The sequence below is a fragment of the Varanus komodoensis genome, unplaced genomic scaffold (assembly GCF_004798865.1).
Source record: "Varanus komodoensis strain SLA01 unplaced genomic scaffold, ASM479886v1 scaffold10, whole genome shotgun sequence".
Lineage (NCBI taxonomy): Eukaryota > Metazoa > Chordata > Lepidosauria > Squamata > Varanidae > Varanus > Varanus komodoensis.
Window position 1 is genome coordinate 13,488,606 of NW_025335269.1, and position 14,627 is coordinate 13,503,232.

General features: G+C 40.7%; 1 protein-coding gene across 2 annotated transcripts in view; it reads right to left on the bottom strand.

The window, feature by feature from the left end:
- Positions 1-661: 661 nt before the first annotated feature.
- Positions 662-14,627, bottom strand: part of POU6F2 (POU class 6 homeobox 2) — a 322,643-nt gene continuing 308,677 nt past the window's right edge. The window contains exons 8-10 of one of the 2 annotated variants that reach the window (XM_044419127.1): positions 10,059-10,227; positions 5,638-5,806; positions 662-1,271 (exon numbers count right to left, since the gene is read on the bottom strand). In XM_044419127.1, the coding sequence (XP_044275062.1) occupies positions 767-1,271; positions 5,638-5,806; positions 10,059-10,227 (843 nt within the window). In that variant the 3' untranslated portion in view covers positions 662-766. The remainder of the gene's footprint in view (positions 1,272-5,637; positions 5,807-10,058; positions 10,228-14,627) is intronic. The other variant, XM_044419128.1, reaches the window with a different exon arrangement.

Below are 14,627 nucleotides of genomic sequence, written 5' to 3' on the forward strand. Positions count from 1 at the left end.
ACTGCAAATAAATTCGCCAGATAAATATGTTAAATAAAACAAACTCCAAAAATCAGTTTCTAGAAACAGTCATTTTGGCACACGAGATCACAAAACTGTGTATGACAAATAAGGGTTGAGCACCATAGCTCAAACCGTGTGTAGTTTACTCACTTGCTGAGCATGTGAGAGAGGATGCAGGAGGGGGAAAAGAGAGAGTCCTGTGTTATTTTTCCTCTTTGCAAAGTACAAATGTAAAAATTCATAACACAATGTAGCACTCATGAAAGAGTAGATTAACAATCTAGTTTGCAATGCCATGTTTCTGACTTTGGTTAATAGTTTTCATAGTGAAGAAGCACTTGATACCTGAAAGGCTACAATCACTCCTCCAGGTGGCAGGCTTGTACTTTCTCTGCTTAAAAAACAGTTAAGGATTTTGTTGTTGTTGACGTTGGGTTCTTTTTCCGTAAAACATGTTCACATTTTCATAATATACAGAAAAAAGTAAGCAGTTATTTGGTTTACTTTTAAGTCCATTTAAAAAACTGGCTTGTTTTGGAACTAGTTCTACCACAAACACACACACACACTAAGTGCTGTGTATTTTTTTTGTATTTTTTCGGTTTGTTTTTATCTAGGAAAACCCACGGACATTTATAAATTGTTCTGTCCATCTTGCAGTTTTCTCAGTCTTTTACTTACAAGGTGGTGAAAGAGCATCTTTACAGAGTTCAAATGTTTAAAATTTTGTTTGTTCCTCTGTTCTTTCTTTAATTCTATCCATTTAAGAGTTTTCTTCCAGAGAGTCCGTTAAGGGCTCCATTGGGACTGCTGTTGCAGGCTCATGCTGTTTTAGGCGCTTAATTGTGTTCTTCAGTGCTTGCCTCTTATTGCAGAACCAGACTCTAACTACTTCCCGGTCATAGTTCAGTTTCTCTGCAATTTCTGTCATTTCCTGCCCAGAGGGATGTGTATTCTTCTCAAAATGGGCATTCAAGATCTCAAGAGCCTGTGGTGTGAAGGAGGTGCGCCTCTTGCGCTTTTTGGATGGTTCGCTTCCAATAAATTCAGTCAGGTTCTGCATACCTGCTCGATGGCGGGCCTCAGCCTCAGCCATCCACCGTTCAAGCACCGGCTTGATCTTCTGGGCACTTTTAGGGGTGATGTCCAGCTTTTCAAACCTGGCAGGATACAAAAGGCCAGGGTTCAGTTTGGCTGTCAGACTGCTAGCTATAGTGTTCTCTTGGGCTTCCTGTGGTAGGAAAAAGTGGCTTCTCAGGATGGTGTGTCTGAGGGGAAAATTGAGAAAGAAGAGTCTTACACTGATGCTCTGCCAGGGTGGGACTTCCTGCCTGCCTGACTAAGTGACTGGCAGAGGTTATGAAAACTTTCAGGTCTGCAGATATAGATATATAAATATTTACACAAACACACACACGCATGCACAGTCACAGTGGCAACATATTGTCAGAATGCTATTCAATATATATCTGACTACTCACTCCAGTGAACCCTGTACATTCAGAGGCTGACAGGGATCTTTGGTTCACGTGAACCTCCATTTCAGTGGAGGGTATTGACCAAAAGCACTAATAAACAGGCATACAAATTGGCTTGCTTCACTGAAATGGGTGGAGCTCCTTTTAGGCCAGTTCTGGATTTCCAATGGAGCTCTCATTCCTGAAAGGGATGAGGTACACATTTCAGATTTCAATTTCTTTTTCAAAAGCCCACATACAATGTTTATGCTTAAAACAAACACTAAAAACAGGAAATGACATCAATGGTCTTTCCTTTGTTTTCCCTTTTACAGGGATCTTGATCCCTTTCCATACCATATTGCCCAAATGCTGCTGTTTTAATTTCACAAAGTGGCTGTTAGCCTCTGAATTTCAGGTTTCGTTTTCCTTTTCATTTTTAAGCAATTTTCACTGTATGCAAGTTAACACCATGTCCCTTCTCTGGGTAGGAAAAAAATTCCCAAAGCTGTTGCAGTCTTCAGCTCAAACAGCTGGACACATTGTAATTACCTTGAATACCTCCACAAGTAGTTGTGCTAAGAGAAACTCATGCCTTCCAGATGAAACCCAGCATAATAGTGGACTAATATACTGTGGCATCAAGCTGGGTTTATTGTGGGATGTCGGCACTTTGTGCTGAATGATATCATTTCCTGTAAATGAGGTCCTCTATGTATCATTTTGCCATCAAAAGTCCTTTGCTAGACCAGATTTTACAAATCTTGTGCAACGTTTGGGGGAAAAAATCTACCCTGAGGTTCTCTGCAAAACCAAGCCCATTTCAAATCTTGCATTACCCATTGACTTCACAAATTGTTCCTTTTGTAGCTTCATGTACTACATTTTTTCCATCTGATGTAAAATATCCAGTTTACATTCCAGATTTTGTCCAATGTTAGTTTAACTTAAATTTCATTCATTTCAATAGGTCTATGCTAAATAGGGATAATTTTTAAATATAATCGTTTGCAAAAAGTAATGTTATTAAAAAGCATTAGGATTCTCTCAGTTAATTCATGCTGAAATCACATTGCACTTTATAGGGTGTATTCCATTTTGAATTTACATGCTTAGCATGTGCAAATATTAATGTTATATAGTAACTTGAAACAATTTTGCATAAATGATAATGACTAGATTGAAATCCTACTGAAATCCAAGAGACCATAGCAGAAGGTTTCTAAAGTAAGTGATCTTCAGATCAGTTAACATGCATACTTTGATTGCAAAAGGGCCAGGATCCAGATATCTGGGTGGCCATAATGTCCCTGGGCAGCTTTGAGCAGGTCTGTTTCCCTTAACTTAAAATAACTCCTGAGGATGTTGTGAAGTCAAAATGAGATGTTCAGGATGGTGTACATGAGATCAACAATAAAACAAAATTCTGTAAACAGGTGGGCAACTAAATCTCTTCCTGATTCATAGCAGTAATTTCAGTACTCATTGAGGCATGCCTATGTTCTATTTGAGAAGTGGGCTGCCTTCTCAGCTTTTCAACACTGCTAAGAGTATTTCAATTCTTCTTATTCTCATGGTTCCTCTGTATACAGAAATATTGGATATTGTCACGTTTTACTGTTCCCACCACCAGCCACTGTTCTTGCAACTGGATCCTCTGTGCTGCTAGAAAAGGAATTCCCTGTTCTCTCCTTCCCATGCCAGCCCCTCCAATTATCTGAAAATGCTATATTGTGAGTCAGGAGACTGAGGAATGGGGTGAGCTATGGTGAGGGGAAAAGGGGAGATCCCCTACAAGTGGGTGGAGGGACCTTCCATGAGCAGATCCTTTCCTCTTGTAGAAGGCAAATCCTAGAACCAGGCCCTGGAAAAAACAATTTATTTATACCAATGTGTCCATGAAAGAAAATACATTATTTTGTGAATATATCTCAGCCAGTAGCTTTGAAAAGAAAACAAACAGATAACATGTTGTGATAAGAGGCAGAGTCACAAAGCTGGGGTTGGCCTGAGAGATTTTGGTTCCTAGGCAAATATTGGAATGTCTCTCCCATGTCCCACTGGATTTGATGCTTCTAGGTATGGGAACCACATTAACCTTGATCAGGCTGCTTGTTGACTGATGATCTTCTGCCTTCATAATTCCTCAAATTATCAAAGAATTCCCCTGTGCCATGCTCCCAGGCTGCAAATAGCTACCTATGCCTTTTGCTTAGTCCCAAGCCTTTGCTTGGCCCATCGTCTTCCAACTGTTTAAATGGCAGCGTCTTGTGCTGGAAGGTGGCAGCCAGGGAAGGGTAATTCCTTCTATCTGCGCTTGCTGCAAAACTGCTGACCCCATGAAAGGTTGTCCCATGAAGCTGCCTATGACTGCTTAGTGATGAAGTGGATTCTGCCATTGCTTTCCAAATACATAATTTCATGCTCACCACCCCAGCCATATTCCTATGTTGATGTGAATTCTGTGGTTTGGCAGAGTACTGCAAGGTTGATTTTGTGGTGTAGCTATCTTTCTGCTTTTTTTTCTAGCTCTACCTTTTGTAATTACACCTTACCATTTTTCTACAGTTTTGCAATGCTATGCAACTCCCTTCAATATGGAATAGAACTCAGTCTTTTGTTGTTCAAGGAATTACACATTTTATGTACAATTCCAAGCATCAGAATTACTGGTGAACTTCAGCACTAATGAAACTCTTAAGGGGATTTGCCATGGACTTCAGAGTGACATTGGTTGCACCCATGCTACTAGCACCTCAGTGTTATGAGAAGATGACGCTGAGCTCATGCAGATGCAACTGTATTAATGCAGAGCACCAAGTTAAAGAGCAGGCAAAAATATTACACACTAACTGTTGTTTTCGAAACAACCACCATCTGCTTGTTTAAGGTTCCTTTCACAAATTTACTATTGAAATGAAATAAAATTAAAATTAAACAGTGGGACGGAGAAACCATATCCATAACATTTGTGTAGCTTGTTAGTGTTTGCCTTTCAGTACGTGATGTTCGGTATAACGACATACAAGTCTTGAAACAAATTTCGCAGCAGTGGTATCCTTGTATAGACTGAATAAAGGTTATTTTCTACAGGGAGGTATCTTATAAGAAAAAACAGTAGGGGAGGCCATAGAAGTGAGAGGATCCTATGGAGCTTTTTGTATTTAACAACAATCAATGGGTTTTATGGAAAATCATTGAGCAAAATGTGAGCTGCAAGCTCACTACCCCATACTGATGTTATTTATAACCTTAGTCTTAAACTGCAGGAAAAGTACACTTCCGTTCTATGGGGAATACATTAAAAGTATAAAGAGCAGATAAAAAGACAGAGCATTTCATGGATCACCAAGAACAAAATCCACTTAAATGAGCTTAGAGTTGGTTTCTTGGCTTTCACTGATGGAGCAGGACTACAAGGCATTGCCCAAGAGGAAAAAGCTGTTACCTAAGTGCGTTTGTTACCTCATGCATAAACATGGGATTAGTGTAACACACATACATGAAGACATAGGGGCTTTGCTCTCAAGACCTTTAACTCTATCAAGACTGCTTTGTTTTCATTATTTTGTCATGCTTGGAGCATTCTTCTTTCTTTGAATACATTCTTTTTTGTTTTTAAACATTTTTGAGTGATATATGATTAATCCTGAGACGTCTACAACATTTTTTTTTTGTGCACGACAAGATGCACGCACACATCCTGCACTCTCCTCAGCATTGCCCAGGAAAAATACCATTAACATCTTAGATGTGAAGTGTGAGCTATGGTACTACAGGCTTAAACCTAGCAGGGAGGCATCCATGAAATATTTGTTCAGTAACCCCATCTGTAGAAAATGGCACAGTATGAAGAGGGTCAGCTGGTGCTTATGCAGCAGCAGCAGGGTCTCCAGCTCCACTACCGCATTAAAGTCTCAAGGCCAGGAACACATTTATTGCTTCCTACTTGTTACAAAAGGAAGTGGGGGGATATGAAAGTTATTTTAAGGACGTGTGGTGAAACATATTTTATCCGCTCAATAACAACAGCAGTCGCTCATCTATGTCTTCCATACAAAGCAGCTCTTTTCTGTGAAAATGTGATTCAAGTCATAAAGACAGCAAACAACAACAACAATAAACCATATAGGAACAGGGGAGTGAAGAAACAAGCATTTACTATGTATCGTGTTACCTGCAGATGGCAGACTGGCTGTAGGCTGGACCTTCTGTGGCACTTAGAGCTTGACCAACTTGCGTCTGGGTGAGACCAAGAGACAGGCGTCGAATTTTAAAAGCTTTGGCAAATTCTCGGATTTCCTCAAGGTTCACCCCATCCACCTCACTGGAGGCTGTCTGGGGATCTGTTGAAATAATAGAGAATGATTCCAATTCTTCATAGCATGTAATATTGAATTAAGCCAGTGATCTCCCTATGGAGTGAGGCAACACCTCCTTTATCTGGATGCTTTTGCGAAGTAACCCCATGGCAGAGGTTCAGATAAAGCAGTGTGGTAGCCACCCTCTATTTGCCAACTCAGAGATGAAAGGTGGCTCTGGAAAGGAAAGAATAGAGGCTTTTAGAATAATGCTTGCTGATCAGATATTCAATGGTGGTGGAATGCAGGCAGGTTGGCCCACCAGCCTTTACCAGCTCCTCAAAGTGGTCATCTTGTAAGACTAATTGCTGGTCAGGTTTTACCCGAGAGGTTTTGGAGACAACTAAATAGATGCCCAACTTTGAGATATGTACACAGTTCTTAATTTTGAAATTGTCATTCTTTTTTTTTGCTCTGTTTAAAGCAACTACATTAAAAATATCTCTATGATGTTTCCTTTTTGCTCTTTTTACCTGGATTTCAGATTGTAGATTGGCGTTCTTTCACAATTTCTATTCTGTGTCATCCTAAACTGTCGCCAGCTAGGTGCTGAACATCTGCAAGTCCGGCCTTCAAATGGTAACACTGACACCTGTTTTATATTTTCCCATTGGCCCCTCAGAAGATAATGCTCATGATGCCGCAAGAATAAATTGGCCTTCTTCCTCTGTCACAGTGCACCAGCACAGCTTTTGTCCTCGAAAGGGCACATAATAAAAGCTATCTACCAGAGGAAGGCTCCTTTGGTGCTGGAAATGCGGTCAATTTAGGACTTATCAAGGGAAATGACACAACAGCTGGAGAATGGTATCCCCTCCCCCTCTTCTGCTGTAACTGATTCCATAAAAGCATTCTCCTAGCTCGTGGAGACAGCATGGGACTGGGATGGTGGAAGATTTCAAAGTGTTGCTCAGTCCTGCGTGTAGTGAATCCATTCCCTCAGCACAATCACTCTATTGTTTTTCCCCTCATTCCTGTGCCTTTCTGATGTGAAACCTTTTCACCACAATAATCAACCTGTTTCTCTAAAGGCAAGTCATCAGAGGTCCACACCTGACTACATTTTTAATGTGCAGAATACTATAGTGATCTATACCTGTAAGTATTGGGAGCTCAGGATTGTTGTACTGTAGAAAATTCTTACTCAGCACTGTGATCTTAAAAGCACCTTCCAGACTAGAAATTTGGTTAAATTTTCTCTTCTGACAACACGGGCAGACAGGTTTTTCATATATACCTTTAACTTCAATTGAAGAGGATGGAGTTAGCTTTCAGACAATGTACAAACTTCCTTCTTAAAAAAAAAGCCTGCTCATCTGAGGATGCTTTGCTTCAAGGATACTCTATTTGTAAAGTGTACTATACAGAACTCTTTCCATGAGGGGCCTGGTGTTACTTTCCTCTGCATAGAAAGGCAGTAGGCACAGTTCCCCATTTACCGGGGAGGCATAATTGGGATGCAGCTGGTCCAGGGGGCAGAAGGAAGCAGATGAAAGGGGGCTGCTCTGTCGCAGCACCGGTGCCTGTCAGGATCAGGAGGCCTGCTGAACCAGTTGGGGCTCTGACTGGCTTGGTAGAGGAGTGGCCCAAAAGCAGAACAGAATGAAACCTGTTTTCCTTGTTAATACTCTGGTTTGCATATGAACAAGCCTTTGCTGAGGCTTCTTTACTTCTTAGGCAGCCCAGAGAAGATAGCATATGTTTCTGAGGCTGCGTTCCTCCCCGTTAACTTTTGTGGCCAGATCTGCTTAGTGTCAGCAGTAGAACTACATCTTTTTCTTAGTGGTCTTCAGACAAACCATTATCTAAGCAACAACAACAATGACACTGGGTAATTTACTGACTTGTAACTCCTATCAACACTGATTATATGGATATAGTTTTAAATCAATATCTTACTATATTTTGGAATTCATTATTAGCTGCATTAATTTCTTTTTGGAGAAAGACAGAATGTTATGTTTGTGTAAATAAACAAAATAGAAACATGAGCTGGAGCACATATTACTGTCTCAGAAAATGGCCTTGCTATGTATCTGATCTCCATCCCGGCTGCCACATGGTGAATCTCTCTATCCTCCCCATAAGCTGCTAGGAACACAGATCTAAGTTCTCCTTTACTATTTTTTCTGACTGCTTTTGCTATGAGCAAGGGTATGGGCTTTAGAATTTTGTTTTAAATAGTCATTTTGATATTGTTGCTTTATATATTTTAATTAGGTGTATTATATTTTAACTGATGTTTTGTGAGCCGCCCCAAGGCTTCGGCGAATGGGGCAGCATAGAAATTTTCTAAATAAATAAATAAATCCATTTTATTCTGTTGTTCAAATTGTTGTATTTATATACTTTTGAGAGCCGATTTGGGGTTTGTTGGCTGAAAGCTGGCATAGAAATAAGGTTTGACATGGCAAAAGCAATGAGCCTCACAATACGATGGCCAAGTTCTACATGCAACAGCCCGACCAACTGGTTGTCACAGAAAGACCATTTTTGCTGGCATCCTTCTGGCAATTAATGTATCAGCCTTTGCTTTTGTCCTCTCCCCCATTCTTCAGCATGGCTTTCCGTAGTGCTCTTTCTTATGCCTTCTCTCACTGTCTTGCTCAGATCTACACCAGTTGTGAACCACCATGCCCAGTGGAGCATACTGAGCAGTGTCAATTGACAATGCTTGTCAGTTCCTTGAGCTTTCCTCCTACCTGGTGTCCTGCAACAGCAGAGGGTTGGAACCGATGGCCTTCATGGCCCCTTCTAACTCTACTATTCTATGATTCTCTTTTGCAAGCCAAGAGAAGCCACCAAAAAATTCAAGGCTTTATCAAGGCTCTGTGGGGCCACCTGTAGTGCAGGTCTGGCCTACCCCTCTTCTCCTTTAAGCCCACTCTCTAACCACTTCTTCTGCAAAGCAGCAACTGATGAAGTTCTGGGGAATTTCATCTGACACATGGCTTCCGGGCTAATTGCTTGGTGGTTCATGGAAGAGTATGTGAATTTCCATAGTAGAAAACTGCTGTATTCAATGCCGAAAGGAATATTCTGTCAGTGGATGTTGTATTTTTGATGGTTATATCACGCATGTACTACCTGATTCAATACAGTCACCTATTTATTTATTTATTAAAACATTTTTATGCCGCCCCATTCGCCGAAGCCTCGGGGCGGCTCACATCATTAAGCTAAAATAATTATAATATAAATTAAAATATAAATATAAAATTAAAATTAAAATACAGCAGTACAGTATAAAATAAGCCGCCCTGGCCAGATAAAACAATAATGTTAACAGTTAAAATGCCGCTTGAATAAAAAGGTCTTCGCCTGGCGCCGAAAAACAAATAACGACGGCGCCAGGCGGACCTCTCTGGGGAGCGCGTTCCATAACTTAGGCGCCACCGCAGAGAAAGCCCTCCTCCGAGTACCCACCCTCCTAATTTCTTTCATGGAGGGTTCCCGGAGAAGGGCCTCCCCCGCCGATCTCAAGGGGCGGCTGGGCATATATGGATGCAAGCGCTCCTTCATCATTATTCACCTAATGATGAATATGCATACATTCACTATTCTGTGATGTAGCACAGCAGTTCTACAGAGGCTGTTGTATGGGGCTGCAATCAGATGTCATGCTCAGTGCACAAACATGTATTTATTTATTTAAGATATTTATATGCCGTCCTGTCGCAAAAGCCTCAGGACGGCTTACATAAAATATAACATAAATAAATTCCCGACCCACACTGGCTGCAGTTAAAACACACAGAAAAGACTGTATTAAAACTTATTAAAATGTTGCTGGAATAAAAAGGTCTTAACCTGGCACCAAAAAACAAATAACAACGGTGCCAGGTGGACCTCTCTGGAGAGCGCATTCCATAGACGGGGCACCATTGCAGAAAAAGCCCTCCTCCGGGTACTTTGCATCCTAATATCTTTCATGGAGGGTTCCCGGAAGAGGGCCTCTGCTGTCGATCTCAGGGGGCGGGAGGGTAAGTATGGATGACGGCGTTCCTTTAGGTATCCAAGTCCCAAGCCATCCCAATCCAGGTCCCAAAAATGTACTAACTTGAACTGGGCCTAAAAATCTAAAAGGAAGTTCACCGGCAGCTCTTTGTATTTGTACTCTTTAGCAGTTGATGGTTCATCATTTTTTCCAGTTTGTAGTATTTAAAAGTTCCATGATAAAAGCAAGGAAACAAAAGCAGCAAAGGTGAAATAAGGGTAATAAGAGGGCTATACTTACTGCTGACTAACTGGCCAACACTCAGAGCTGAAGATGAGGAGGAGGAGGAGGAAGAGGAGGAAGCCTGACGTACTGGGCTTTGAGACATAGATGCTTGACTGTGAGCCAAATGTAGAAGATTCGGTTGTGATGCTGCTTGTCCCACTTGCGTCTGGGAGGGTTGATGGAGCTAAATGCAAAAACAAACAAACAAATCTTCAGCAGAGAGATAAGTAATCATAAGGTACTCGATTTTGCTCGGTGCATCTGTCTCAACGTGTAGGAAAGGTGTGGCTGCTGTTTATCAAAAAGCCCTCAGAGTGGCAAATAAAGTATACAAACAAATCCAAATCTTATTTCAAAGATCAACAATGACACAAACACTAATACAATAGTGGCATGCCACATAATAATGTATGTTGTTGATTGTTGTTGTTAGTTGCAAACAAATGTAAAGTGATATAACCCATCAAAAGAAATTAAACTGAGTAAAGGTATATTTAAGCAAAGTGTACACAAACAATTGTCAACTAAGCGCACACTGTGAGTGGACTTGCCAGGCCTCCTGGGCCAGTGCCTTCAATAGTATATGAGTTTGCATGACTGAAGGCCAGATCCCATTCTCCTATCTTCCACACTTCTGAAGTGGGTTGAGGATATATAGAAGGTGTTCCCTCCAGACACTGCCACCATCTATAAGAAAACTTCTCCTTCACTGGGAACCCTACCTATTAGGGTTTCTAATATTTAGCAAATGCTTCTTATTCAGAGCCTAAGCAATTCTCTACTGTGGTGACTCTGACTTCCATATGCTGACCCTTTTCCTTTGCCATCCATTCTTCAAAACATCCTGGTAATGTGGTATAAGGGCCTCAGGCATGAGGAGGGCATCAGTGCTAGAAACAAGATGAACCATGAACCAATTTGATTTATTAAAGGGATACTTAAGGGAATACTAATGTTTACTTGGGGATTTTCAAGAGCCTGCATGCTGACAGTTCTTAAGGATACAAGATGCACTGTTGCTTGCACAAACCTTTTAATGTCTTCCTTTACCTCAGACCAAATTCCCCTTCCTCCACCCAAACCAAATACCACACAACCAAGTCCAGCTCATCAGTATAGTCTGACTCCCAAAGTTCCTTCTGCTGTATTTCTTGCTTTTTGGACTGCTTTCTGGAATTTATTTATTCATTTATTTCCATTTCTATGCCACCCCATAATTCCATTTCTACGCCGCTTATAATACTAGACCATAAAAACATATATAAATTACAGTAAAACGGTTATTAATCAGATAAAAAGATAAAACAATGAAATAATAGAGTACCTCAAATAAAATATACTCACACGCACCAGTAAACACAATCAACAAATTAACCAAAATTAAATTAAGATAAAAAATCATAACAAAATATTTATTGCCTGCTTGTATAAACTCCCTACATAAAGGTCTTAGGGCAGCCTTCTGGCATAACCCTGCAACTGTTCCCTACTCCTGGCCCTCACCAGCTGTGTATGGCTATTCCACAGAGAATAAATAGCTTCACATCCAGGCCTTAGCTATTTCTTTTCTCCTTGGTCTTTCTATAGCTTTCCTCTATACCAGCCAGCAGCCCTTTCTCCCCCATGGAGTACCAACAGGCTCTCTAAACAACAAATTCCTTTCCCAACCACTTTCCATCTAGCGAGAGCTCCCAGCCGATCAGAATGGAATTTCCTTGGTCCAGGGCCCATTTAGAAGCATTGGAAGCTCTTCTTGCTCTTCCCCCACTTTGCAAAACTAAAACAGCTACTATTAAAAAAGGACTTCAACAGGGCAACAATAGTAGGGTACTATAATGTGTACCTCAGACCTATAGGTACACATTATAGCCATGTCTTTGGCTCAGTACGGTGCACTCAGATTTTCTGAGGAGGCGGCAAAGGAGCAAGAGGTGGCAGGAGGAGGAGTTGGACTGATTCAAGGTTACCTAGTGAAGTTTCTCAGGCAGTGTGAGCACATCTGCCTGCCTTGGAAAGGAAGGAAAGTGGTTCAACGGGGAAGTGGGGACAGGTGCAGAAAGAGTTCCTGACCCAGTCAGTTGGCAGTGGGAGAAACTTGCTCCATTACAAGGTCTCAGAACTCCCATCATCTAGCCCTCAAGAAGCAAGAGCCAACTTGAGGTTGAAGTCAGAAGTTTTACCGAATGGGAGAGGAAGATGGGAAGTTTCAGTTTGGATTCAATTCTTTACATGGGCAGATGAGTCTTACTCAACTTTAGTAAAAGCCTATTTAGAATCACAGAATAGCAGAGTTAGAAGGGGCCAGAGAGCCATCAGGTCCAATCCTCTGCTCAGTACAGGAATCCAAGTTAAACCAGCCCTCTCAGATGGCAGTCTAGTTGAAGAGTTTAGAGTTCATACTATTCTGTAACCAGTTAAGGTTCAATTAAAAAAAACACAAATGTTCTGAGTCTGATAATCAGAAGGACTAGAGGGAAGGGACCAGCTCATGACAGCAGCCTCTAAGAAGCCCCATGGAGTACACAACCACATCACAGTTATATACATGGCATTTCAAAGGGGCTACTAAACGGCCACTCCCATTTTCTTGTCTTTTACACCTTTGAAAGGAATGGGACATAGAAGAACTCCTCCCTTACAAAGGTAGGTATGTATAGAAGCAGGCAGATTTATTAGTCCAAGCCATACTGGAGCAAATCATTTAGATCTTTTAAGTATACCAAGTACTTGAGTTCAACTGAAAAGGTAATAGGGAGCCATGCAACCTTTGTCCTTGCCTAACTGTATTACAAAATGCAGTCCATTCACAGTGGACTTTGGAAGTCAGTGGCAAACTCCTATCAGCCTACCTCTCTTTGCTTGGCTTTCTTAGGGTCAAACAACACATTATACAAAGTATGTAGTAAGCAACTATCCATAGTTTTAATAAAGATATAAGCAAGTCATGAGGAATCAATGGGAGTTTTTTCCTAATGTAAATTGCAACACAGAAGGGGAAAAAGAAAAAGAAATGGTGGGGGTGGGGAAGAAAAGAGAGGGATATTGCTACTGGAGAAAAAAGGATTAATTTCCCCCTCTGCACATACTACACTTGATTAAAATGCACTTTAATAAAGGGCACAATCCTATGCATGTATAAACAGAAAGAAATCCTACAACTCTAAGCATTCTAATTTCTGAAGGAATAATGCTGACTGGGGATTGCTGGGAATTGTAGGACATTTTTTGTTTAAACATACATAGAATTTTGTCCTAAGTAAGCTAAGATCATCACAAAAGAGTGTAGCTGTATGTTGGCAGTGCAGGCCCAAATGGGACAGGAACAGCTTAAATAACAAAATTCATAAATTTGTAAACTTTCCACATTTCTTTATATATGCTCAAATAATTTAGGGATGGCTAGGATCAAAATATGTATGACAGCAGAAACCTGATTCAGGATTTGTACAGATCTAATCTGATCTGTACAGCCTATACTAGTATTTCTACCAGAGTGTAAAAGTCAAAGATCTCAGACTGAAGTATCAAGTATGAAGAGAGTGCAGTGAAAGGAGGTACACTGAAATGGCTTACCCTTCCAGGCTGTAAAGCAGGGGTGGGCAAACTGGGACCCTCCAGATGCTTTGGCCTACAACTCCGATCAATCCTAGCCAGCAAAGTCAATGTTGTAGGATGATTTAAGTGATAGGACAAAATACCCGGAGAGCAACAATTTGCCCACTGCGGTCTGAATTTTAAAATTTATTCACTGTTTCATGTTGACTACAAAACTTGTATTAACTTTTAATTCTAACATGATGATTTTTATTTTCTCCAATTAATCCTACTAGTTTATGATACTTCTCACATCATCCTGGAAAGTAGTTTTGACAATCAGTCAAAAGTATGTGCTTTCAGATCCAGCTGATTGTGATAGGAGATTTCATCATTATGCTTAAATATCTTACTGCACCCAATTACTACTTAAAATTGGTTAACTGCAGCTGGTTTAATTTTTTGTTTGGTATACAGGCATTCCCTGATTTATGAATGAGTTCCATTCATGAGAACATCTTTAAGTCAAATTTTATGTAAGTTGGATCATGAACTACGTGTTGTATTTAGCATGAGTAAGCCAAATACTTGTCTTAGTATACATATATAATTTACCTTTCTATGCATATAAAACACTTAAAAAATACTTCTCTATACATTTGGCCCTCCACATTCATGTGGGTTATAGGTGCAGGACCCCCATAAAAGTGGTAAAACTGTGAATATCTCTAGCCTACCCCCAAACCTTAACTCCTAATACTGTTGACCATATGTGTACTGGATAGCTTCTCCCTCCCTTTCTCTCAGATCTTGGACTGATCCAGCAGGGCTCTTCTTCTTACTTTATTACATTCTTATGTTCTTATTCCATGCCTGCCCTTTCACTCACCAGCACCTCCTCTTTGCACCAAAGATATGAGAGAGATTTCCCTCTCCAGATGGGTGGGGTAAGAAGGCATGCTTCGGATGCCCTCCCTCTCTCCCCTTTTGCTTCTTCTCTCTCTGTGGTGATGAGTTTCTGCACAAAGCTGAAAATGTTTCTGCATTCAT